Here is a 27,150-nt window from a genome sequence, read left to right on the forward strand (position 1 = left end):
TTAGATTAAATACCTTTTGGGGAATCATACAGCTCAGCTCTTAACTCGCCAAAAGCCGTTCTCCACTCTTTAAGCGCACTTAACACAGTTTTATAACTGCTACTGCCATAAATTAACCCATCCAAGGCATAATTATGTGGAGAAAACCAGGGAGGAGCTTAGTTAGAGCTGCCATTCAGTGGCAGGAAGTGGGCGTGCCTTTTAAACCAGCCATATCTCCCCTCCAGAATCCTTTGGTCAGGCCAAGCGGAGCATGGCATTTACTTAATTGGCGCTTTAAACTGCAAAATGCAGTCAGTTCGTACACATATGGAGCGCATGTAGTGAGTGGCACACACGTAAGCTCTTGTAGATGTATTAGTTCTGGCCATGTCGTGACTTGGCAAGGACAAGCAGCGGAAATGTGAAAAATGAGCCAACAAAAGCGCGTCGGAAAGGCAGAGTAGTGGATTCGCATATAAGCTCGCATACGTGTATTTATAGCTGCTGGCATATAAAAGCCATAAGCTGCATTTGTTGGCCTGGCCCGCAGCTACGAAGCCTTCTGCCGGGTTGGCTAATGGTCGTGGTCCGAAAGCCCGAGCCCCCTTTTAATATCCCCCATATACTCATGAGCACCGAAAATGGACGCGTTTTTATTTGCCATTAATAAACCCAAGAAGAGGCGAATGGTTTTGCGATGGAACAGGTGCCGATACCCTATAGTAAATTAAAGAAAATATATTAATTATCAAAAACTATAATGGCTTTCAATAGATCTGTATTTATGAAGGAAGATTATATTTATAACTAATTTAAGCAAAAATAAAGATTGCTTTTGAATTGGCAATACATATATAAAAAATAAAAATTGTTTACCTTTTTTATTAATATCTGAAATAAAATTAAAATTTTCTTTATGTAATCTTCTATATTTAATAAATATTATTTTAAAAAATGTATTCATTTTAGAAATCAATACAGAGTTCAAAGCAGTAAACCTAGAGCTTCCACATTTTTATCAAATACTGCTTTTGTAGTGCTGATTTAAACTAAGAATGGATTTTGACTAAAGTGACATTATAGATCCAAAGAAAGCCAGTTGTTATTGTATACATTATATGAAAGTAAATTCTAGCTAGTTGCAAGCATAATAATCATATTGAGAATCATTACATCACCATCATAAGTCATAATCACTTGGTTTATTTATGTGCCGAATGTGTTGTTTAATCTTTAGCAAAAGCTAAAATCGGCTTAAACCTCCGACTAATTATTTGAATAACTCTAAACAGCTAATAAATAAAGTTTAAACGAAGCCATTACTTTTAATTAAGACCCCAATGGCTGGGGTTATTTAACAAGTGCCCTAATGCCTAATTAGTCCATTATCCTCCTTTGGGTAAAGGACATCTAAATAACCGGCTGCCATATGAAGAGGTAAGCCCGAGGAGATGAACGGTAAAAGAGAAAGAGAGAGCTATCTCCTCATGCACGAAATTGCGGTCTTTCGCCGCGCAAATTAGCGGCATTAGATCGGGCGGCCTGAGGCGTGGGGTTGGCTATGGCCGGCCATGGCCAAAGGGGGCGTGGCACATCGGGAATGGCTATAATGACCAGGGAATGCGTTGCAAACTGCCGCTTTGCTGTCGCTTTTCCTCATTTTGCTGCCGGCATTTTCTCATTTTAATTGATTTAATCGGCTTTGTCGCATGTGTCGCGATGCTACTCCCCTCCCCCCAAATTTTCCCTACCCCACATCCCCTAAACCCATCACTTGCTGCTCATTAAAAATGCCTTGTGTTGCGTTGCCCCTTTCTTGTTTTTTTTTGTTGCCCCATTTCCGCTCTATTGACGTATAAACAATTTTTGCGCATTAATTGAATCGCCCTGTTCGTGTGTGTGCGTGCATGCGTGCTGCGTGTGTGTGTGACATGCATAAGCCAAATTAATTGGAGCTTCATTTCGCACACACACACTCACACTCAGCCAAACGAGGAATTTTAGGTCCTTTTTCGCTAGCTGGGATTTCTTGCCTTGTATTTTCTTGTTTTTGTTTACTTGCAACAAAGGCAACGAGCGTCCTAATGAAGGTTTAATTAGCAAACACACACGCAGAGACACTTACTCACCCACACACACACACACTCAAGGATTGGGAAAGGGGAGAAAGTAGAGAAAGTAGAGAAAGCCGGGAAAGCTGAAATGGCAGCACAGGATGGAGCCTCGAAATACCGTTTCAATTATTTTATGTGCTATTTGCCAGCCATCGCCTAATTCCAATTTTAATTAGTTTATTTGGTATATTTCGTAAGTGGTTGATTGATTGATCAAATTAGTTGAAATACAATTAAATAAACGCTTCAGTTGGACAGGAAGTGTACAAGGGGCTTTCACATTAAGGGCGAACATTGAAAGTCTTGTAAATAAACAAACAGGGCGAACTTCCTGCAGCACTCTAAACATATAGAAATATATATATATCTCGCCCAACCACAAAAAAAATAGTTTGGAAACCAAAATAAGTCCACAACCGAAACAAAAACGAGAAACCAAAACGGCTAACATTTTTAAGCCCTTTTTTGTGTCCATGGGACAAAAATACCACCTGACAAGCGACAGGCAGGGGGAAAATGTGGAAAACCCAGAGTATATGACAGGTTAAACGGGGTGGGGGGTGAAAAATAACAACTGGGACAGATGCGGTTAATAATTGGCCAGGTGGAGAGCTTTCATACTTGTCAGCTGCGTTTTTGTGCTCATGTTTTCCTTTAAAAATGTAGTTTTCCCTTTAAAGGCTTGATTTTCTGAATAAGAACCACACACATTTATTAGCATTTCCCCAATGCTCATGCTCTACCTTTCATTTTTCGCTCTTTCTAGGACCTACAATCGGAAATTGAAACCCATCGCGTGGTTTACGATCGTCTCGATGGAACGGGCCGCAAACTTTTGGGTTCGCTCACCTCACAAGAGGATGCGGTTATGCTGCAGCGTCGCCTCGATGAAATGAATCAACGTTGGAATAATTTAAAATCGAAAAGTATTGCAATCAGGTAAGTGCTTTTGACTTCTTGTTTTCCTATAGCCAACCTCGATTTTATTTTTCCTTTTCCCGTTACTGCTGAATTGTTTGTCCGGGTGGGGGTACAAAAAACATTTCTGTCGGTTGGTACTCCTTTCTTTTCTCTTTTTTTTTTTTTTTTTTGTTGTCGGTCTGCCATGTTTATGTTGGTGGGTTCTGGAGGAGCTTGTGGCCAAAAGGATGCTTGAAAACCTGCTGAATAGAATTAAAGTAGCTCCATGCAGTTTTTGGCTTCAGTGTTTAAATGGGCATAAAGTCGAGAGGGAGCTGGGAAATTGCCATGGGACTTGTTAAACCGCCAGCAGGGCGTATGATGAATGATGCCGAATCTAAGTCAGATTGCCGAGGCTGCGAGGAAATAAAATACTTATCCCCCAACAGCTGTGAGTGTTAATTAAACCGCGTTAAGCTGGGCACAAAAAGAGCAGTGCAATGCAGCGACATTGTTTAACAAGTTGAAAACAAGCCATTCCCTCCGCGGGTTAAGCAACATTGTGCCGATGAAAATGGGGAAACAACGGTCGGAAAAGCGAGCAGTGGGCGAGGAGATGAAAAGCGTTGAGGGGGAGACACTTTACGGCTGACAAAGCCGCGGGCCGAACGAAAATCAATATTAAAAACGAAACGCGTGAAAAGTGATGGAAAATGGAAAGGCGAGTGAAGGGCCGAGAAGAGCCTTGGTCCACGGACACTGTGTCATTGATGAAATCGTGTGCAAACACTGGCCCAGTATCCTTCGTCCTCCTGTCCCTCATTTTTTTTTTTGTTTCGCTTTTTTGCGTTTGTAATTTCCCCATTTCATAAATAAAAGCTTGGCTCGAGCACACAAATATTGGACGCTTGTTGATATTGATGCTTCTCCCGATGATGAAAGTCGGGAGCCCCGTGATGTTTGCAAAAGGGGTGTAGGTCAAGGGGCAGTGACAGGGAAAACTGGACCAAAATGAATAATGATGATGATGGTGACACGCAGAAATTCGGTGAATGGGGAGCCGGCGAGATCGCATAATGAATATAAATGGCAATTATCCAATGACCCAGCCAACGTGGCGTATACGCAACGTGCGCCCAAAACAGTAGGCAACGTTTTTATACTCGTTAATTGTGGAGTGTTTTTATTTATTTTATTTAAGTAAAAGCAAGGAATGGAATATCAGAACAATATCTAGAAATCCTGTATTGTCCTCTTCAATTATCAATTTTTAGAAATATTTTTTTTAATCTTAAACGTTTAAAATGGTCTGTTCTACACTAATACTTAGAATAAAAACAAGTTATACAAACTTAATTAAATTTTAAAATTTTCACCTCAAAACAAACCTTTTTGAAATGTTATGAGAAAGTAAAAAAGCTCATCAATCATATTTCTTTGATTTGCTTTGCTTTGCTTATACCCAATGTGTATAAATACAACTTATATAAACTTATGGAAATTTTTAGACTTTCACATGAAAGCAAACCTTTTTAAAATTAAAGAAATTAAGAAATACACAATTTGAAAGTAACTATATGTTTTAATCTTTGGAATTACTTAGTTTAAGAGCAAATTATTAAAGCTTATCAAAATTTTAAGGTTTTCACTTCAAAACAAACCTTTTTTTAAAATTTAATGAGATAATTAATGCACCGTTGAGAGGGTATATCTAAATCTTTTTTCTTGATAAGCTTTGCCCTGCACGTTGCTCAAATGTTTTTCAATTAGAGGCAGCCGACAAGATGACGAATGACACCTCAGAAGTGGCCACTTTCCCCATCCCTAGCCCATCCCTATTGTAAGCCCTCATTATTCTGACGTTCTGTCACATTTCCGTGGGCCAAACTTGAGGCACTTCCTTTGTTGTTTGCCTGGGTTTCCGCCCGCTGTCGGGACCCGTTGTTTGCGCTGAGGATTTGTTGGCTTATAAATTCCTACGAAATATTTTGGACAGCACTTGAAAAGTTTCGCCGCAGCCGCCATTTCTCAGTTGCTCTCTTCCTCTTTCTATTTGATTTTGGCCATTGTTCGCTGTTCGTTTGTATTAGCCACGTCACTTTTTGGCTTTGGGTCATTTTATGTGCAAAGTTTCGCTGGCTCTTTGAACTGTGCAAACTTTTTGCGTGCGGCATCTCTACAGGTGTTCTGGATCTGGTTTATTCCCCCTTTATATTCTCGCTGATTGCTGCTGGGGATTCGCGTATGTGTGCGTTTATGGGAAGAAGATTGATGAACCCGTATCTTTTCTACGGATTCGTCTTCTCTTTAAGTTCGTTTTGGCGGGTTAAAAATGATTTAATCAAGGTTTTTCATGACCAGATTTATACGGAATTGATGGATACAAGGGAATGACTGTGATCAATCAATATGGTTATGAAAAGCGATTGAGTTGAATGATGAGAATAAAGCAGGATGGCTCTTCTATTGGATTTTTAATGGTGAAAATTGGTAAAGTCGTGAAATCTATCAAATTGCTAATGGAAATGGAAAATATATTATTCGTTGTTGTTGAGCATTGTCATTTCATGTTCTCTTAACAGCACTTTAATAACTTTTACCCATATCAATTTCACAAGCAATTTGTCTGTCCCACGTCAATAATTGTCTGAAGCATAGTCAGAAATGAAATGCAAAGTGAGAAAACAACAAAGGGTCTGAAATTCGAGGAAAAATCCCCAAGTTTTGTCCGTCTCAAGTTATTTCCTTTTATTATTTGCTTGAGAAAAAGCGAAAGTGTGCGGAAAACGGCGGGGAAAAGCCAAAGTGAGGGGCGTTCCGCTCCAGACGGAGATGAGAGGTGCTGGAGCCAAGCCTTAATTATAAGCAAAACCAGAGCAGAAATAATAAAAGAATGAAATGAGCACGCCAAAGGAATTCGCCAAAGATAAACAGACAAAAGGACAGGCCGGAAACTCCAAACAGGGAAGGAGAGAATCGCGGGAAAACTAGAGAAAGCGGGGAGAAATGGGATGACAATGAGGCTGTGACTATTGTTATTACCGGGTCGCGGGTCTAGAGATTTTTCAGATTTTTCCCTGCGTTATTTTTCTGCTCTCCTCGGCAGCACAAAGGTCTCCCCCCAAAAAAATATGCCAGGACGAAATAAAATGTGAATAAAATGTCATGGCATTTCACAATTACAGCGACAGCTGAAATTTAGCATAGACCAGTCCCGTTTGTGTCGGTGTCTGTCTGGGTGCCTGGGTCCTCGGCCAAATGCCAAAACAGGACACTTTAATAGACCTCACTTAAGGAGGAAATTTGTGGGGCACGAGCAGCAGGACACGAAGGAGACGAAAAGTGCCGGAAGGCGGGCGGAAACTCAAGGAAATAGACAAATTGTCGCTGACATTTTGTGGGTGCAATCAGCACAGATGCTTCCTCGCCTGCTCTAAAGTGCAAATTAAATTTAATATTATTACAGCACTTTTTCGGGGCACTGGAAAAAATTAATCATTACAATGCAATTATTATAATATCTATTTTGATAAGTCAGAAAAAATTTTATTAAGATTATTAAGCTCTTAAAAATCGTGTTATTCTTTAGCAAAGTTGTAAACATTTTTGTCAATATAAACACATTCTTTAAAGATGAAAATGTAGGTCAATTTTTGAGTTTGTGGATTATTACGTTGATATATTGGTTTGGATATTGTTAATTTTTGTAATAAAGTTTTAATATATTAAATATTTTATTAAGGAGCGTCTATTTTTGTATTTCCCCCGATTTACAGGTAGTTTTCTAGTTTTCTTTATCTTTAATCAATTTTTTATGAGGTCTAAGATTATATTTTTTTCCCAATGTATACGTATTCTGTTATCTGTTGCCCAGTTTAGAACGAAATCTAACTGCCGTTTTGCCTTGTTTTCCCTCAGGAACCGCCTGGAGTCCAATTCGGAGCACTGGAACGCCCTGCTGCTGTCGCTCCGCGAACTGACCGAGTGGGTCATCCGCAAGGACACCGAACTGAGCACCTTGGGCCTGGGTCCCGTTCGAGGCGATGCCGCCAGTCTGCAGAAACAGTTGGTAAGTCCTGGCAATGGGTCACGAAACCTTTTTCCCATTTTCAAACTCTTTTTTTTGCCAACGACCCAATTTTATACCATGTTCTTTTTTGGGCTGCTTGAAACTCCCCGGGGGCTGCACCTCAATTTGTTTGTCCGCTTGGCCAACTAATTGTGTGGAAGTTTTGGTCGGCGTGGACACTTGACCCGTTTTCGAGACCTGGGCTTAATGATGCCAAAAGTGACTTGGCTGGCTGCCACTTTGCATTTTCGGTTCCATAAATTCTGGTTCCTAATTGAATAATAACCGGTAAATGCTTAAAGTGTACCCAAACCATATACATAAATGCTTATTTGAGCGTATATTCAAATTCCAACTGATCCAGTAATGAGAATTCCACATGGGCTAACAGTTGAGCTCTGGAACAATGCAATTATTTCGCAATATACACAATTCTGTGTCGAATCTGCTGAAGCGCATTGAATATCTGTTTGCAGCCAGAATCTATTGCGATGGAATTAAGTTGCAGCAGACTAGAGCTTATTGAAGTGTTTAAATAAATATACAAATCAAATAATAATCAAATCAGGAATATTTAGTAGGACAAACTAAACCAGTTCTAAGTTCTAAATAATGGTTTATAAAGTTTATGTGACTAAACGTTGATTAAAACGCCAAAACTTAAACGAAATATGTTTTTCATTGCCTGCGGAAGAGTAAATAAATTTCTATGGACCCGGGTCAATGTATTTAATGGCTTGCAATAGAAACCCGATTTTAGTTGGGATTTTCGGCTAAATAGCCACAAGACCTCGTTTCGAGTGGATTCATCTTGACCGAATTGCGTATTCGACCTCGCCCACAATTGGGCTTGGAATTCCTAAATAATTGTTAAATGATGCTTGTTATGTCAAAAACATGGACACACTCGCACATTTCCACACATCCTGCCGCTCGCATGGGGCAAAATCACTTAGGGACCTGCCTGAAAAGGAAGAAAAGGAACCCAGGGAAAAAGTAGAAGCAGGCCACTCTGCGAATGGGGAAACACTGTCTAACACAGCATGAGGCACTTGAATTTCACTTGCCCCCACTTAGAACCCCCATCTCTGCTCCGAGGAATAAGAAAGCGGAGAAGCAGCTGGAAAAAAATGAGTCAACTTTCACCCCACAGAACGGAAAGAGAAAGGATGGGGGGCATCAGCAGGGGGCACTGTATAAATCTATTGCCTGCCACTAAGTTACGGTCTGCCGAACATTTACATTTCGGCTTGAAGATTTTATTTGCCAGCGAACGAGAAGGATTCAGCCCAGGGCCACAAAAGTCCGGGTCCAGCCCTCTGTCCGGAGTTCTATATTGTTGCATTTTGTTATGCCCCAACTAAATGCATTAAACACGAGAATTTATTGCCCCGGGCTGCAGAGGATGCCATTCCGTTGATAGTTTATGGGGCTTGACCACTTCAACTATACTTTTCCAAAGGGCCGGCAAATATCGCCGAAAACCTAAATATACTTTTATATATAGATATTTATTTTTGTGCATTGCATTCATTGCCGTTCCACTTGCAGGACGATCATAAAGCCTTTCGCCGCCAATTGGAGGATAAGCGGCCAATTGTCGAGAGCAATTTAACGAGCGGTCGTCAGTACATCGCCAACGAAGCAGCCGTCTCGGATACCAGCGATACGGAGGGTAAGTTTTATGACCAACGACCACCGACCATCGACACACTAAAAAGTCGCCCCTAAACTGCCCATTAAGGAGACCACAAAAAGGTTTTCCATGAATCTCGTCAAGTGCTCTTGTGGCACAAAACTGAAATTGGATTTGTGGGGGTCGCTGGAGAATCACGATCTATAAACTGCGCGAGGAGTAATAGACAATCTGATAGTAATGGGATAGTTATGGGGTTCGTTGACACGTCCTTCAAAAGGGGTTTGGTTAGTGAAGTGCAAAGATCATGTTATAAATTGGGGTAAACTTTGTAACTGTTATACATGTTTTTGAAATCATTAAAAGAAAATAAAGTGATAAGTATTTTAATAGTAAAAATGGAAATTAATAATATAAACTAATATTTACGTAATTACAATCCTAAATCAATGAAAATTTACATATTAATAATATTTAATGTAACATTTAGTTTCATTTTTGATATGCTTTGATTCTTTAATAATGTTTCTATTAAGACTTAAATGAAATCTTATACACATATCCCTAAAAACAGAGATAATTAAGTTGTAGTTTATTTCTGTAAAGTTACAATTGATATGAAACTAAAGTCTGTACAACATCAATACTTAATCGATACATTAAACACTTTACATGTCTTGAATTTATTATTCCAGCAGTCTTATTTAATATAAGGTGAATTCAGTGAGAACCTTTTTATTTTTATCCGACTGCCTTTTTCACCCACATTCCCTAGGGCCTTTCGCAATTGATTGAACTTTCTGTCGAATATCTCTCACGAATCAACGAAAACTAACATGTAAGAATTTGCTTTAACTATTTTACAAAAGCTTAGGAAGCTCAAAAACCACACTCACACGCATACAAATCCAAGGATATAGAACTTCGGGACGTGAGCGCCTAAAAGTAGACAACTGTTGTTGGGCAACCGGAGAATTGCCAATTGATTTTGCACCACCACACGTACCCCCCTTGCTCGTGCGCCCCTGAAAACCCAGATCTGGTTTTAGTTCTCATCGTAGTTTCAGTGTTTTTTTTTTAGACTGTAGTTAACAATTTAGCAAATGGCTGTGTGGCTTTAGCTCGGTGGGAGAGGTTGGAGCCTGGCTGGGGATTTGTTTTCGATTTTTTGTGCCATCGGGGGGCGTGGCAGCTGAGAAGGCGTCAAGGATAATTGCGACCAGAGCAATTAGAGCGATTAGTACGCTATTAGTGCCAGCCATCAGTTGTGGGAGAGATTTGGCCATGTCCCCGTCGCACCGTCCCCTTTTTGGCCTTTGATTTTAGCCATTCTGATGTTTATTTGGTGGTTCGCCAGCCGAATTCTGCGAGAGAGCCAAAATAGCACTGGCAAATGAATTTTAATGCTTATCGAAATTAAAGAGTAAACAACTTTCATTTAAATCCTTTTAATGCTTGCTTGCCAAAATAAATAGTTTAGTTTGTATGATAACGAAACAAAAAAATGGATGATTAAATAATATATTCATATAATGTTGTGCACGCTTTGAAAAAATAGTCAGCTAATGTATTCTGAAAATAAATTTCACAGATAATAATACAAAATTTAATTTGGTTAGTATTTCACCCATATTTTTCAATATCTATTTTAATGCAAATTTTTTCAATGAACACAAAATTGTCATATGAAATAATTCTACCATCTGTTCCTTTGAGAAAATATACACCTAATTAATTCTGAAAATAATTTTCATGGACCTATTTTTTTTAATTTTACCAATAATTCCAAATTTTTATTTACATATAAACTTTAACTATTTTTTCATGAAATAAAATAGTCCTATAATCTGCACTCTCAGTAAAAATAAATAGCTAATGTACTCTGAAAATAATATTTACAAAAAATAATAGAAAATATAATTTTAAAAATATTTTACCAATATATATTTGAATATAAACTTTTATGCCAGTTCTTTCCATGAACACAAGACTGAAAAAGAAAAGTTTGGCTTCGAAAAAGGCAGTGAAGCGAGCAAAAAGCAGAAAACATTCGGAGCGATAAACTCAATCTTTAAATTGAATTTGAATATTACAAGGAAAGTTCGATGGGAGCGCCGGGGAAAAGTATTCAACTCTCGATATTTGCTTAGCATCACATTACCAGCTGTCCAACCTCTCCTTTGGCCATAAAAGTTGCTCGCTGTCTCCGCTCCGTCCGTGCATTAAATTAAATTCGGATTTAGCCAACTTTGAGCTAGCTGGCCCTGTTGCCTTACTTTTTTGTGTGACTGTGTTGGCCATAAAGCAGCAGCAGCAGCAGCTGCCACTCGACTGTCAGTCAGTCAGTCCGTCAGTCAGTCTGTCCATGGGTCTCCTATTGCATTTCCCTTCGCCGCAAAAGCGCGTCAGTTTGTCTTTCAAATTTCCTGACACTTTTCCTTTTCGATTTTCCCCCTGCTTTGGCTTTCATCTTCCATTGTTGTGGAAGGAAATGGCTAAAGTTGAGCTGCTCTCTGCTGGTTTTGCGGTCTCATCGAAGCTAATCGATGGCTTAAAGACATTGATATTCATTGAAGATATCTCGAAACTTTGGCTTTAACTGGCCGCCCGGCTAATTGATTCCCCAGCCGAATCAAATTTGAGTTTCCCTTTGTTTTCTCTTAACTTTGAGCCTGGCTTTTCCCCAGAGCTTACCTGTCCGAGAGATTATTTTATGGCAAATTTAATCACGGCCAGCAATCGGCATAATCAAAGATGCCAGCAAGCCATAATATCATCTCTAATTCATAAACTCCCGTACGTGCCCGGGTATCTTTGGGCTGGAGAACAGGGGAATACTCCTCAATTTAATGGCAGCGCAATTGTCTTTTTTTTTGCAAAGAACTTTGTCTTGACTTGATTTTCATAAATTTGCCAACGAACGTTTCCTTATCATAATCTCTTCCGTCTTCTATCTTATAGCCAACCATGATTCCGACTCGCGTTACATGTCCGCCGAGGAACAGAGCCGTGAGCTAACACGCAGCATCCGGCGGGAGGTGGGAAAACTTTCCGAGCAGTGGAACAATCTAATCGATAGATCTGACAATTGGAAGCACCGCCTGGATGAGTACATGACGGTAAGTCGAGATTTTGGCTTCTGACTTTGGGATTCGTAACTTTCGCCTCTCATTTCCTACTCCTTGCTGACATTTTCATAATTTGAGTGGGGCTCATGGAAATTTGAACTCTAACTGGCGCGTAATTTTGCTCGTTAAGAAGTGTTCTTTCTTTGGTGTAGAAAATATAAAAATGGAATTGGATTCTCAAGAGGAAATCAAATTTAGTTTGTTTTTCCGAAAAAAAGTTCAGCTACTTGGTTGAACTCCCAATTTATCTGGCATTCCTGGCACATTTTCCGCTCTGAAAATATTTTATTCAATTACATTTGCTGCGGCCAAAGAAAGTTTATTCCAGTCCAGAGCACTTTGTCCCTTTTTGTTTCGGATTGCTTTTTTGGGCTAATAAATGCAAGTGTGTTTTTTATGACGCCTGTCGTTCGGGGTTTTAGCCTGTCAGAGGACAACAACATAATATATTCCACCGCAAGGGCCTGAATGTGTTGGGGGGGGGGGGGAAAGGAGGAGGCTATTCCCGATGTCTGCTGCCGTCGACGTTACTCATACGCACCGTAAATTTGATGCAACAATGTTTGATCGCATAAAAATGTCACACAGACTGTGCAAACAATGGCCGCAACATGGGGCACACCGAAACCCCATTTCGCAGCAAAAACAACTCGTTGAGGCGCACAAAATGTATAAAATATCAAAGCGCATAAAGTGCACATATTGTATGCGATACTCGTCGGTTTTTGTGTGTGTTCTGTAGGTGGCACACCAGTCGAGCGAAAATCAATGCGACCGAGTGAACGAGCATTCGAAAAACAATATAGGGGCAAAACCCAAAGGCAATAGTCATAAAAGTCAAGAAATCCTGGCTCAAAACAGCAGGAAAAAAGCAGTAAAAAGCTAGTCACTATTGAAGTTTAATAGGTTTTACTATGGATAATGCATGAAATAATAGTTAAACAGCATTGCCAGACCGATCTCTAATCTAAAATAAATCAAAGCCAAAAATAAATCAGTAAATAATGCCTAAACTTTCCATTCTTATAAATTTCATAATTTATCTACTTGTTTTTCTACTCACAAATTTTACATTGGGGAGCAGTTTCATATTTTATTGGGTCAAACTTTATGGTGTAAATTTTATGTTTCCCCCTTTTTCAAACAAATCGAATCAAAGCAAAATGTTGACCTAGTTGATGGTTTCATAAGCTGCAAATATTTATATATAAATTGCATGGTGTCTGCGGCGTCGTTATGAAAAATCAAATAAATTGCCAAATGTTTGTCTCTTCGCGATAGTTGACCACTTTGATTAAAATAGTTTAAATGGACTTTAAAAACGAGTTTGCCGCCGCTCTCTATCAAATGATCCTTGATAAATTCGTTTTGGCTAACAGGTTTCCGACCCAGTCAACTCCCAACCAATCGAATCGGCAGCGGAAATCGCTGTGAAAATAATCTCTCAATGCCACTCGACACCCCGACAAAAATGCAGACTACTCGAAAGCGCTTAACATTTTTGTGCATTTTATATTTTTTTGGCCTGGCATAAAAATTTCGTTAAAAGCGACTGGAAAAACTCTACTACCTACCTGTAAAAGTTGGTAAACTATTTTGGCGATACCTTTTCCCTACCCTACACAGAAATGTATTGTTAATTTTTTTACATATTCCATGGCCAAATGAAAAACACTGATAGAGAAACTTGGAAAAAATTAACAATGTGAAAAAAGTAAAAGGGGTATAGGTATTAAACAGGCAAAAAAGTAAAAATTAAAATAGAAATGAAAGCAGAAAGTTTGCCAGCAAGAAAAAATCGCAAAGTTGGTACACTGGGAATACAAAAAAGTTTAAATAAATGCAACTTAAAACAATTACAAGGATGTTGAAGAGGACAGAGTAAAGCGGCGGGGGAGGTTTTTATAAAAGTTTGCTAGCGTGTTATGAAGGCCTGGTTGGGGCCACGTTAAATGAAGTCGCCAAATAGCTGGGGCAAAGTTTAGCCAGTCCAGTAACCGAAACCCCCCTCCCCCATTCTAAGCCACAGCATAGTGGCCAACGTGGTTAATTGACCACAGGGAGAAATTTTCTATTAATTGAATAAAAAGTTTCTCTGGGGAAATTTCATTTGCATAGCAGAGAGAAGAGAAGTCTGTTTTTTCCTTGCCATTGAATTTTCCCAGTTTCATTTAAGCCATACAGTATCAAAAGAAACCGCTGACAGAAGGTTATATATTTTTTGTTCATCTATTTTATCTGTGATATTTCTGGGATAGATAAGAGACCCAGACTCTTCTGTATAGTTATTTTAACTTTATTTAACCGTGAACAAACAAACTTCAGATGAGTGAGGAAATTGTAGCATAGCATGGGATTATGGGAACCCAACTGCCAACCAGCATTTGCAATCAGGCATCCAACCTTAATGAAGTTTGATTGGTACTGGCTTCGTCTTCGGCAAACCGCAATGCAATGCCCTGCAAGGGTCTTCAATCACACTGGGAGGCATCTCCACATTCGCCCCCCCTTTCGTTGGGCTCCGAATGATGCATGACGCCCATCAACATCAATGTCACGCCGAAATTCCTTGGCAATCACCCACAAACTCAATCAGATGCGGAATGTCGGCCCTGCCATGCTAATGAAAAGGGCTGTTGGTCCGGTCAGAGGAGACAAAGCCACAGAAGTACTTCTGGCTCATTTGGCAAATAATGCGAGACTCTGAATTTTATGGAGTTAGCTCGCCAAGAGCCAAAGGGATTTAGAAACCCCATGCGGTACACGCTCCAGAGAATCCCATCGAATCGAATAGGAGCATTCGAACCCTCCACTTAAAATGGGTAAAATTGTGGAATTGGCAGTCCGTAGTGGCAGGCTGAATGGACGCTAAAAAGCAATTGCTTAACGCTTTGAAATATGTTTCATTGATTTCCCGGAAAACTGTTGGAAAAATAGCAGAAAATGGTGAAAGGGCAGTCAGCCCTGGCCATAACTTAACCACATGTGGTCGATATTGAAGCACGGAGTATGGAGCGTGGAGCATGGAGAGGCAACTCATTTAACCCCTTATGACCACTCGGAAGCAGCTGGTGCTCCTTGGTCCTCGGACGATGTCCTCTGCTTAACCACTTTCAAGTGAAAGCTGCTGAAAAATGTCCTTGCCGAAGCTAAAAGTTTTCGTTGCAGTTTGTGCTTGTGCTTGGTTTATTATGCAGGCCAGGACATACAATGAAATCAATTTAGTTGGCTCACCCCTTTATCCTCACTTTGGCACAAAATAGTTTAATAAATCACTCATACGCAGTGTGTGTGATGCATGTGCGAGCCTTCGTGTTGTGTGTGGCCAGTGATTTATGTGCACTCTCTGCGAACTGCTAGCCCCGGTTGACACCAGGAGAAATATTATCTATGGAAATTTTGATTTAGCAACAGAGATTACCGGCCAAGTAACTAACAAAAGCTAATAAAACAATTTTGTGAATTTTGTAAATATGGTTAGCCGAGAACCGAACCCCCGAAGTGGAAACTTAATTAAAGCCTTCTGCCTGAAAGCATGCAATATTTATGGGTAGTTTGAAAAATGGTAGCCATTCTATCAAATTTTTAACAAAAATATTACTGAGTTTAATGCTTAAAATCATATATATCTACTTTAAATGTACTAGCAACAATATTTATTGATCAATGGAAACCTTAATTTTATAGCTTCACAAAATGGTTGACTGATTAACATAAGTAAAATACTTCAATCAACACACAATTGTTTAACGGCTTCCCAAAATCCGTTTTAAATATAATTTAAAGGGGGATTAAATAAATTTAAATATGTGCTTTCAACATTTACACGATTCGAATTGGTTATCCAAACAAAGGACTTCCGCCATTAAATAAAGCCGCATTCCATGCCATTAAATCCTTTAATGCCGATAAAAGTAGAACAAGAAAAATGCCACAAGGAGATAGCTGCAGCTGAGGACCGTGAAAAAAGCGGGGGGAATATTCCACGTCAAACATAGCAAAATATATATCATTTCTCGTCAACCGCCTGGGAAATCAATTGATTGTCACGCTAAAATGCTTTGGCCATGCGGCTTTCTTCTCTTGGCTTATTTTTATAACTCTGTCTGGAAAAGGATCCTCTGCCACGCCCACAATCAATGTAATAACCGCATATTGCACTCCCCGTCTGACTTTTTGCGGCATTTCCTGTTGGTTTTTTTTTTGTATTTGCCACTGTTCTTTTTTGCGTTTTTGTTGTTTGCGCAAACTGCACAAATATGCCACGAAATGTAACCAATGTATAATTGTCAAACGTGTTGTGCTTTATATTGCCACACACACAGTGGGCACATCGCCTTCTATTTGGAACGTGGCTCACCATGTGGCCAATTCATTTGGCCTGTCAATATTTCTGCTCGATTCTACTCGATTCTGCTCCCCTTTCGATTGGCTAACGGCGCCATTTTGTGCGGTAGTCAACTTTTTCCAATTTCACCCTGTTGACCCTTCTAGCAGGGTCGGGGATTTTCATTTCATAAATATTTGCCATTTATTGTATGTTTTCTTTTTCCGACTGGCATTTGGGGGGCAAAAACAAACAGTTCGTAAATATTTGCCGGCGGGTTCACAATATGGCATGAAATAGTTCTCTAATTGGCGTTGCTTTCCAATTAATTGAAGCGGGGTGTGGGGGAAATGGGTCTGTAAAATAGAGATACTAAGGAAATATATGCCATTTTTTTGTGGAAATAATTCTGGTTTCACACTCTGCAATCAAAGAGCAAAATAAGTTAAGAGCAAATTTAAACATATGAATGTATTTGCACCTTTTATACAAAATATGGAGATAAAGTAAAACGAGGAATTGCAATTTGTAAACAACATTTGAAAACATCTGCTATCCGTAGGCTACAATTAAACATTTGAAAAAAGTTCTGGGACTGAATTTTAGATTCAACTGTAAAGGGATTAAAGTGAAAATAATAAATATACTGAGCATCAGCAAATGTTTACCAATTATTTGTTTGATTTCTTTTATGCGGCTAAAGTGAACCCAATAAAACCTGTTACTGAAATTGCTAAAAAGCAATAGAAATTCCATTTGCTAAAGATAAAATTATCCAATGCAAGTGGCATTGATAAATATTTAAATGTAAAGGCCAAAGAAAGTTTGACATATTTTCGGTTGTCTCTTGTTAGCACTTCCAATTAGTTTGTGTTATCGGAAGTAACTTCCGAAATCTTCCATTCATTCATCAACGTTAATAAATGCCACAAACAAAACTGAAAGACTCAAGCCAACACAAAATAGACAGAAGAAATACGTAAAGACCTCAGAAAACAATTAGAAGTGGAGAGGCGAGGAAAGAGAATTCAATTTCAATTTCCAAATTCAGGAAATCCGAATGCAAGGCAAACTCAAAGATTTCCCAAATGAATTTTTGGCTTCTGAATTTTCCTATTTTTTTTTTCGTATGCCTTGGCAGACGACAAATCGCCTTGCCAAAGATAAATATTCACACGAGAGTAGAGATGGAGGAAATACTGCCCTACAAGGTGGCAGACTGGAAAAGAAAATTATGCGCTCGAAAATAGATTTTCCGGCTGCACTCCGCAGACAGAGAGACGAACGAACTATTGCCGAAGATTTGAAACCCCCCCACCCTCTTTTGGTCGCTTTCTGTCGCGTCTGCAGTTCATAAATTTGCTTTTCCACATCCACATCCTTTTCCCCGCCTTTTAAAGCAAGTGTAGGCTTAAGACAATCCCAGAAAAAGAAAAATACGCTTATGAGTTGGTGGCATTTTTCACACTTTGTCACGTGTGAGCGGCCAAACGGGAAAATTATTTGCCAATTTTACATTTCTATTTTTTCTTTTCTGTCCATGCCACAAAAAAAGGAAGCACATTTTTGACGTTCGTCTTTGTTTATGAGATTCGCTTGGCAAAAATAACCGAAACTTTAGAGACGTTGAGGGAAATCGGAGTAGGAAGGGAACTGAAAGTGATATTTTAGGATTTTCTATAGTGTCGTCTGGCATCTGAAGCACTCGGAAAAATAATTAAACCTGTCGTCAAAGAACTTCAATTTTTGTAAAATACCGTCATCCAAAGTAACTTCTTTTCATAGAACTCAAACTTACCTAAACTACACTAATAAAAAAATAAATACGGATATGTTTAAATTAACAATCATATTAAATTTAAAGATTTTCAAATATGATGTTCAGTATTAAAAGAAAATACACACTTATATTTGATACCTTGATTCAAATATGTTAAAATTAAACCACGCAATTAATTATGTTTAGTATTGAACATAATGTTTTTGTATTTAGTTCAAATATTTAACACGACATTTTGAATTTAATATGCAGACATTTTCCATACTATTCCTGTAAAAAAATTTCGTTTACTTTAAAGGTTAACTTAATCAATAAAGAAATAAATCAAAAAAGAAAAAATTATATGTGAATTGGTTTTTCAATAATTGTTTCGAGTGTAAAGCAAGTAGTTGTCTTTAGCACTGGCTATTTAAAAATCGTGAGCATTAAAAGTTCATCTATTTTTCAAAAACTTCTTGTGTACACGATAACCTACAAAAATCCATAACCCTTTTAAAAACCCATTTTAAACCACACCCACAGCTGAATACAGTGAGTCACAAAAATCATTCATTCAAAATCGAGAGACTCATGAGAAAAAAATCGCACAAAACAATGCGTGTAAATTATCATATAAAAAAGCAATAAAAACAAACGAATAAAAACCAAAACAAAACAGGACAACAAAAAATGCGGGAAGATAAAGAGCGACAAAAAACAGGCCATTCAAATGCATTTATAAATTGTATCGAAATAAGCCCGAAACTCGGGCAATAAATAAAACAAAGGAGGGGGTGAGAAGTATCTGTGGCAGATTGAAAAATTATAACCACACTCGAGAGGGGCACTCAATTGTGGGCCACTCAAACATGACAGCCACTTAATGAGTTAACCAAATGAATGAGTAGAGAGCCGAGAGTTGAGTAGAACGGCCACATAAAGACATAAACAATGCATAAACAAAACTCGGGAAGCGAGCAACAAGTTCTTCCCGAGAGAACAAGTTTCGTTTTGGGGGAGTGTGAGTTTTTTGAGTGTTTTCCGAGTGTTTTTTCGAGTATTTTTCGAGTGCTTTCTTCGAGTGCAGCAGCGCTTCGCTCTCCAACGCTAGCCGGCTTTGTTGTTGGGTCAGTTTTCGAAGCGGCGGCGCGTAAGTTGGTTGCGTTTTTTGTCGCGATCGCGATCTGCCGGTAAAAAATAATACTACTAAAATAACATAGCCACGGGAAAATAAAAAAAAACAAATTCCTAACTCAAGGATCATTTTTAAAAAAATGTAACCTCCCAGAAAAAGTGTTTAAAGTGCGAAAAATATTCCACAGATATATTATTCACCTTCTCGACCACAATTGTAAACCAACGCCGTGAAAAGAAAAATTGCAGAAATAAATTGTTTTGGTGTTATTTCATACGTCTTTTTTTCTGTAGCAAAACAAACGAAAGTAACAAGAGTAATAAGGTCGAATTTATAATAATCATTTTTCTTCAACGTTGGCCACAAGACTACAAGAATACACGAATAATAATAACAACAAAATTATAGTAACACCAGAACTTTCTGTATTTGTGCTGTGTGATAAATAAAACAAAAATTCTTTGTAACAGTCACGTTTAAAAGTGAGCGCACTTTTCACCAACTTGTGGTAGCGCGTGTTCAATACACCATTATTTTCACCTCCGTTCTGAGTTCGCAAATAAAAAGAAAATAATACGCATCCGAACTGCACTGAAATTAATAGTAATTTCGTTTTCTCTCTCTTGGAGGCGATGGGAACAAGTGGATAAAAAATATGACAACGGCGTTAAGAAAAATTTATGCTAGTTCAGCTCTTGGCGAGTAGAAATTACAAAATGGCAAACGCAATGGAAATGTATTTAAAAGAATTATTAACGGGAAAAGTGCCCATCTCACACTCTCTCTGACTTGGCTGTATTACACGTTTTTATGGGTATAGTACACAGTAAAAAAAATTTAAAATTTGGAGCTTAAAAAAAATTACAACAAAATAGTTGTAGAAGTTAGTCTGTTTAAATTGGGAAAGTGTTTAACAAAATCGGTATTTAAGGATATTCCCATAATAAATACTTTCAATATTTATAAAAACTATTTTTGACCCTTGCTTGAATTGTGTTTTGCTTTATTGAGAAATCTGGACAGTATTTTAAATTTATCTAGTTAAACTGTTTCTTCAGTGCTGGTAGGACACTCGATTTACAAGGCAATTCTCCGAAGTATGGCACTCTGTCAAATATTTGTGTAGCGATTGTGGACGGTGCCATTGACTTGTCCATTTAATTGCCTGCCAGAGAATCAGTAGATAAGCTCTGTTTTGCAAATTCCTTCACATCCATGGGATACCTCATTTGCATCTCGGAGAGCAAAAACTCCCGAGGTGTGCAAGTTTAATATCCCACGCTCAACTGTCTAAAAACGGGAACCACAGACACTGGGCAAGATACATATCCCGGGGAATCGAGGAAAGTCCTCCATGGCAAGGTCGTTTATTATTATTTACTTTGCATTTTATTGAGTTTTCCTGGTCGAGCATAAGGAGATTTAGTCGTTGTGCTCAGTTTATTTGTTAAAGTTGTCGCCTTATTTCGCCGTCTCTGTATCTCCATCTCCTTTATTAAATCCCTGGATGTGTCTCACTTTATCTTTGTCATCGTTCCGAGTGTTTTGGGTAGCCTTGTTACTCCAACGCCTCTTCCTTCCTTATGAGAGACACATATATCTTTGCATCTCAACTGGATTTACATTGTCTCGCAGCATCTTTGAGTTTGTATCTTTTGCCAGTTGTGTTGTTCTGTCTTATACTTGTTTTATGTTTATTTTGCGGGTACCCAACTTGGTTCCTTTATTCATTTTTACTCGGTGTCAGTGTCAGCTGCTTAATTAGAGCGCATATGACTCAAATCGCTGGCGCCATCTGCTTGGCCACTCGATTTTTCTCGCCTCTGTTAAACTTTCTAAACTCCATCAATATATCTTTAATTTATTTGCCCGAACCGCCTGCTGTGGCCCCGATTCTTCGCCGATTTCCGTTCCTTAACCCCTGCCAAATATTTGTATTCCCCATCTCAGCGATGATGTCAGCTTAAAGTTGAAACATATAATACCCATTAATATTGTGTTTCTGTTCATTTGCAGTTCTTTATCTAAGACGCCTGTTTAATTCCCTGTCTAAGTGATCAAATTTCTTGTTTTATTTTTCCAGCCGCATTCTGTATCGGTTGTATCGGAAATTCTAATTTCCAACACGCTCAAAGTATGTTTTCTTTTCTTTTGTTTTCTCATATTTTCTCTGTCGTTTACATTCCTGTTTTTATTAACCCATGAGCACCGAACAACAACAAGTGTGGTGGTAAAGCCCTCGTCCCCCAAAAAAATCTCACCCCATAACAATAATATTCATTTGGCACAAGAGCAATTCCCATTTCCATTTGCATTCCGGTTACAAGTAGAACACCATCAATGTGACACATTTATCTAGCATAACAGATAACTCTGGGTACTTTAAGGGTCTTAAGGGCTAGATCCATATCTCTTTTATCTTTTATTGAAGCTGTTGACAAGCATTTATAATTATTGCGTCCGACGGCCAATAAAACTGCGGGAAACAGCTTGTGGGGATTTTGAACTCGAACTTTGAGAGGGGGTGACCCAGTTGGATTGCTTGACAGATGCGATAAGAAAGCTCCGTAAATTGTCTCTAACTCGTCTGCTTTCCTTCAGTAATAAGTCTCGATTGAAAACCCGAAATGTTAATTGTGACTCACAAGATATTTTGATTTTTCCTCCTGGCCCCGGAGCAATGACCAATTAAGGAGTTGTTATACAGCTGTCAGCTGCATTAATTCGAGGCGAACACAATCGTTTTACATCATATCATTTGGGGAATCTAGTTCAACCTATTGACACTGACTGATTTCCGACAACCCCAAACCGATTCGACCTTGGGCGCCGTTTAATAACCGATTGGGGGACCCAGTTCCCACACAGAGATCGGCTTTCAGTAGGAATCGTACTTAAATACTTTACGGTCTGTAAATGGTTTCGGGTTCTGATGAGGCGGCGCTTTTCCGATTCCAAGACACGGCTCCCCTTTCGCGGGCTTCATTAAAATTTCTCGAATTCACTTATTCATTTATGTGAGTGCTTCACTTATTTGTGTACAGTATTTACCCGCAGCAGTCTGCGAATTTCGCGATTGCGATTGCGATTGCCCCTGTTGTTTGCCATGTGCTCGACATTTTCGTACATTTCACGTACTAAACGCCATTTAAACGTCATATTTATAAATGCAAATGTGCATATGTACCGCCGTATGTAAAACTCTGTAAACAAACGCCAGCGACTGAGATCGGATACCCCCATCATGTGCTTCTGTTTTATTGCGTTCCATTCGGATCTGTTGTTTGGCGGCGAAGAAGGGGTTCTGTTCTATATGGTTCGGCTCATCTTCTTCGATGGACTTTGGTTACTTTGGATTTTAAGTACATGCATGTGTATACATGAAGAGCTTTTTGAAGAAAAGGAGTGATATCAGAACAGAGAAGAACCAAATTTGTTACTTGAAACTTATGCCAGCTGCATTATGAAATCATCGGGCAGACAAACACAAGGGGTTAAGTGAGGGTATTCATTGGGTTAATCCATAAAAGGGGAGGGGCATACTTTTCGCATGAATTTCGCCTTTAAAAAGCGTCAATAATATGTATTCCTGCAATGAGTAAGGAGAAGTCCTCAGAAGAATTTATTGTGATATGGAATTAACATTTGTAACGACGTTTGTTACATATTTTGATTGGTTTTAAGCTCTTAATTAAACTAAATAAATAATTTGCTTGATTATTTACCTGCTTTTATTAACATGGTTTATATTTTATCCGAATTTCTCAAAAAATGTTCAATTGGCTTATATTTTATCCGAATTTCTCTATCTAATATCTCTATGATCAATCATTCCAATAGTTCTAAAATTTTGCTGTTATGAAGAGTTATTGTTTTTATAATCTTAGTTTAAGATGATTTTTTAATTGAAAGATATTTATATGTCCTTTTATTTTTATCCGAAATTTGAGTACCCCACGCACTGGCATCCCATTTATTTCGCAGTGCCTTAAGTTCATCACTATTCCCACCGATTTCCACTCCTGCCCAAATTTGGCCAAAAGTAATCTATCCACATAAGCTGCATTTCTGGCCGCAGCCTTATATGCAGAACGTCTTGCATTGTGGCCACAGATTTTGTGTTGTTCCCTGGGCTGCCGAGCATGTGTTCGCCATGCCCCCTTTCGAGTTACCCCGCCTCCGCCCGTTTAAGAGCCCCCCTTCGGTTCAGTTAAAAGCTGAAAATTGTTTATGCTAATTGCACTTAATTTATGCATGCGTAGAGTTCCTGATGAATGCGTGTGTATCTGCAAGATACACGCACAACATGTTCCGCTTGCCTTGGTTTGTCTCCCTCGCTAGATATTTATTAGCACGCCAAAATCTGCGAGAGGAATAAATATTTATTTGGGCACAATTAAGGCAGCCACGCCCCCAAAACAAAAACAAATGTGGGTAATGTGTGGAGCCATGCCAGGCACATTCCAAGTGCCATTTGCCACGCAAAAGTATATCTAAACCTGGGCAAATGCCAGGCGATTCATGGCTAAGTCCTGCCGCCATTTAGATGGTGTCTATTTCGGCCAATTAATATGCAGTTAATGGTGCTAACGGTGTGACGTGCTTATTTATAGGCCCGCAGATGCGACTGTAAATGGCAAACTGCACACTGCGAGCTGCAAGCGGAAAATGGCAAATGCAACTCAATTCCACCAGCGCCAAATAAATGGCTGGCAGTCGCAGCTCAGACATCAGCCTGGCGCCATAGCACACATTTTGCATGTCAATTCGGTGGAGGAAAGAAGAGTAGGGGCAGCAGGGGTTCGGATAGGTTTGGGCCAAAAGTATCTGCCGGATTGCATAAGAAAGTCGTGCATTTTCGCCGTTGTCAGGGTGTGGAATAAAGTTCACTCGACTGTCCCATAGCATCTACATCTGTCCTGGGAATGTAACTCACAGCGAGTAATATTTTATATGCATAAAGTTAGGCTAAACGAAATGCAGATATAAAATTGATAGAAAAACTACAAGGGAACGTCGAAAAAACTCAACAAAAAATCTGAGCAGACCACTTTTCTGTTATTACATTTTTAAAATTTCTAAAATAAATCATAATCATAATACTAGAATTTTTCGATATATCAGTTCAACTGCATTTGACATACGCTGATAAATTCCTCACTAGCTGAACTAAAAGCATCCATGTCTGCTGAATAATATATGTACATAAATATTTGCCCAAAAGTTGTGACAAATTCCAGAGAGAATGCATCTCGACAGTTGCAGGCATGCATCTCGAATGTTGTATCTCAATGAGCAAGTGGCATTTGCAGCCAGTTTTATCTGCCAGCCGAGTGCAGAAAAAGTATCTGGCAAATGGGGCAATTCAGGTAATCTGAATTGGCAGCCTCGCTTTGTTCACATTGTTCGTTCTCTCTGTAAAATATATACTTACCGATTGGGACAATTTGGCTTATTGGCTAAGACGGAGCGGGAGTTTTCACCGATTCCTCACGTAGCCCCAGCTGCAGATATGTTTTTTAACCCATCCTCACGCACTTGTAGGAAAAAAAGAACGATGGCAGCTGTCAATGGGGAGTCGATGTCAGTTGTGCTTCGATCAATTAAAAAATTGCTGGACTAATTGTGGCGTGTTTAACGAATGCTTTTGCTGCCATTGCTGCGCTGACACAATCACTTTAATTGAACAATTATGCAGTTGCACTCAATTAAGTTCCATGCGCCTCCTTTCTGGGCGACAGCTCAATTAGGAATGAAGTTCGCATCGCTGAAATGTTAGGATCCCAGCCAAAACCAAAGTCAATGCCTCCATTGGGTCTCATTTTATGCAAATCACTGGAGCAAACAGATTACCCAAAAGGCAATCTTACCAGTCTGACTGACTGAAGTCAAGTATTCATAATTCCCCGAATGCTCTAATGAGTTCGAATGTTTGTCCAAATGTTGACAACTCAATTGAGCAGAAAATGTACTCGGTAATCAGGCAAACTTCGGGGAAATTTAGTTAGTTAGACAAGGTTTGTGCCCTCGGACTTGAGTCATTAATCAACGTCAAAGTGCGGTCCGCATCAAAGTCTGTGCAAACCAAATCGAATCCGGCGTATTTAGTGAGCCGTGAAGCATTACCAAACCATTATAAAATTGCCAGAAAAAAGAAAGTTAAAACGGAAAAGCTTTTCCAAGCGACAATCTCTCTAATGTAACTTTAATTTGGGAGGGCTTAAAAAAGGAAAAATTGTAACTTGAGAAAAATGTTTCGATCACCAGTTCAAAACATCCACTCCGCCACTGCTTGAAATTCAATGTAAACTAATTGTATCGATTTTTATTTGCATACCCCGAACTCGAACATGCATAACAATATTTTTTGACCATTTTATTTATATTTGCACAGCAGCAGTATAAACATTTCTCTTTATGATTATTTTAATTGAATAAATACGCTGCAGTGTGTGACCAAACAGCCAGAACACCCAAAACACCCACCCATCCATTTAGCCTTCCCCAAAAGCTGCGCAATTTCTCTCCAATTTATTTATTAAATAAACATTTTCCGATTACCTTTATGGATGCTGCTGCTGTTTGGCTTCTTTTTGTGTTGCCAGTGCGATTAGTCAGAGCTTTTATCTAAAATGGCCTGGTTTTGGATAAACAAAAAATGTGGAAATCTAAAATAGGAGCTCTTGTTGTGGAGTCTAATTGGCCTAATCTTTGGGTTCAATCTAATCTACTCTAATCATTTGAATACTCTTAAGTAAACCGAAAATCCACACCTGGAAATAATTTGCATATAACAAAGTGTATTTTCGCAACTATCATATTGCCTGCGAGCAACAGAATCTGCAACATCTGTTGACCAGTTGAGTAATTGGGCTGGTTGATGGATAAGACCCGAAATCTGTTTTCTTTTTCCCGTCCACCTTTTGTTTACTTTTTTATGAATAGGTATTTATTTAGCCATTGCTGGAAATTGTTTACATTTTTACTCTAACCGGAGGGGAGAGACTTTTGCCCCTTTTGTTTAGAGAACTTGAACCATGCACTTTGGGTAATTAGCAAGTTTATTTGACCCTGAGCGAAAGACCACCGAAATGCTCTAAAAATAGGCCACTGGAAGCCATTCGCTGTAGTACATACCATTCATTCATTCGCCCAGAAATGTAAAATCAATAATCATTTAAAATTCAAATGCGAGCAACGCATGAACCGGAAAATGGCGAGCAAGAAAACAGAAACCAAAACCGGCGAATGCAAATTGGGAAAACAGATAATGAAAAAATCCAGAAAGGCAGTAGGTTATGCCCTCCATGCTAATGAAATTAAAAATTGATGCTTTGGGGCCAGCGGCACACCATTTCGGTTTGTGTGCGTAAAGAAATCTAGGCGAAAATGCTATGCAAATGTCATTTAATAAATTGAAAAACGCTGGGGAAAAACGAGCAGAGGGTGGTGGCTGCTGCCTAAGCCTATTCATTCCTATGCCTGATTGATTTTGCGGCGTTGGCGGTTTAAGTGGGGGACTTTGAGACACTGAGACGACGCGATGGGGACCACAAGAAAGCCCAAACGCCGCCCGCGAACTCTTGACACGTCGTTTTTGATAGAGTTGCCAGCGGAGCCCGCGGATCTGGCCAATCTGGCGGATCAGGTCGGTCGGAGCAGCGGTGGCACTAGGAGCAGCTATGCACATTTTGCGGTCTGGCCCGGTTGCTCAATCTTCCTGGTCTCAACTGCCTAGACCGACAAGCCGTTGACATCAATTAGCTATTAGAGATGGAGAGCAGGGAGAAAAATGTAAAGATATTTCAATCAGATTTGAGAAAACTTATAGATGTTGATTTCTGATTATTTATATAAAGTCTTTTTGCCAACTTACCTTTGTATAACTCAGTTTAGAAAATAAAGTCTTTTAAAACCAAGAGTTTTACTAAACCTTAAATTCACCATACCCTGAAGAGGAATTAAATGTATTGCATGTAATACACTTTTAAGAGCAAACAGTTCTTGAAATTAGAACTTCAACCTACCCTAAATGGTACCCATTTCATTGTAACTTTTTTTGCCACTTAGTTTGGAGTTCCAAGCTATTGGTCTTGAAGT

General features: G+C 39.0%; 1 protein-coding gene across 19 annotated transcripts in view; it reads left to right on the forward strand.

The window, feature by feature from the left end:
* LOC119559918 (dystrophin) overlaps positions 1 to 27,150 on the forward strand; it is a 151,390-nt gene that overhangs the window by 104,623 nt on the left and 19,617 nt on the right. For 12 of the 19 annotated variants that reach the window (XM_037873100.1, XM_037873111.1, XM_037873102.1 and 9 more), the window contains 5 exons: positions 2,863 to 3,035; positions 6,915 to 7,065; positions 8,617 to 8,740; positions 11,663 to 11,820; positions 21,134 to 21,184. In XM_037873100.1, the coding sequence (XP_037729028.1) occupies positions 2,863 to 3,035; positions 6,915 to 7,065; positions 8,617 to 8,740; positions 11,663 to 11,820; positions 21,134 to 21,184 (657 nt within the window). The remainder of the gene's footprint in view (positions 1 to 2,862; positions 3,036 to 6,914; positions 7,066 to 8,616; positions 8,741 to 11,662; positions 11,821 to 21,133; positions 21,185 to 27,150) is intronic. The other 7 variants (XM_037873101.1, XM_037873120.1, XM_037873107.1 and 4 more) reach the window with 1 other exon arrangement.

This window comes from Drosophila subpulchrella, unplaced genomic scaffold (assembly GCF_014743375.2).
Source record: "Drosophila subpulchrella strain 33 F10 #4 breed RU33 unplaced genomic scaffold, RU_Dsub_v1.1 Primary Assembly Seq354, whole genome shotgun sequence".
In the NCBI taxonomy this organism is placed as follows: domain Eukaryota; kingdom Metazoa; phylum Arthropoda; class Insecta; order Diptera; family Drosophilidae; genus Drosophila; species Drosophila subpulchrella.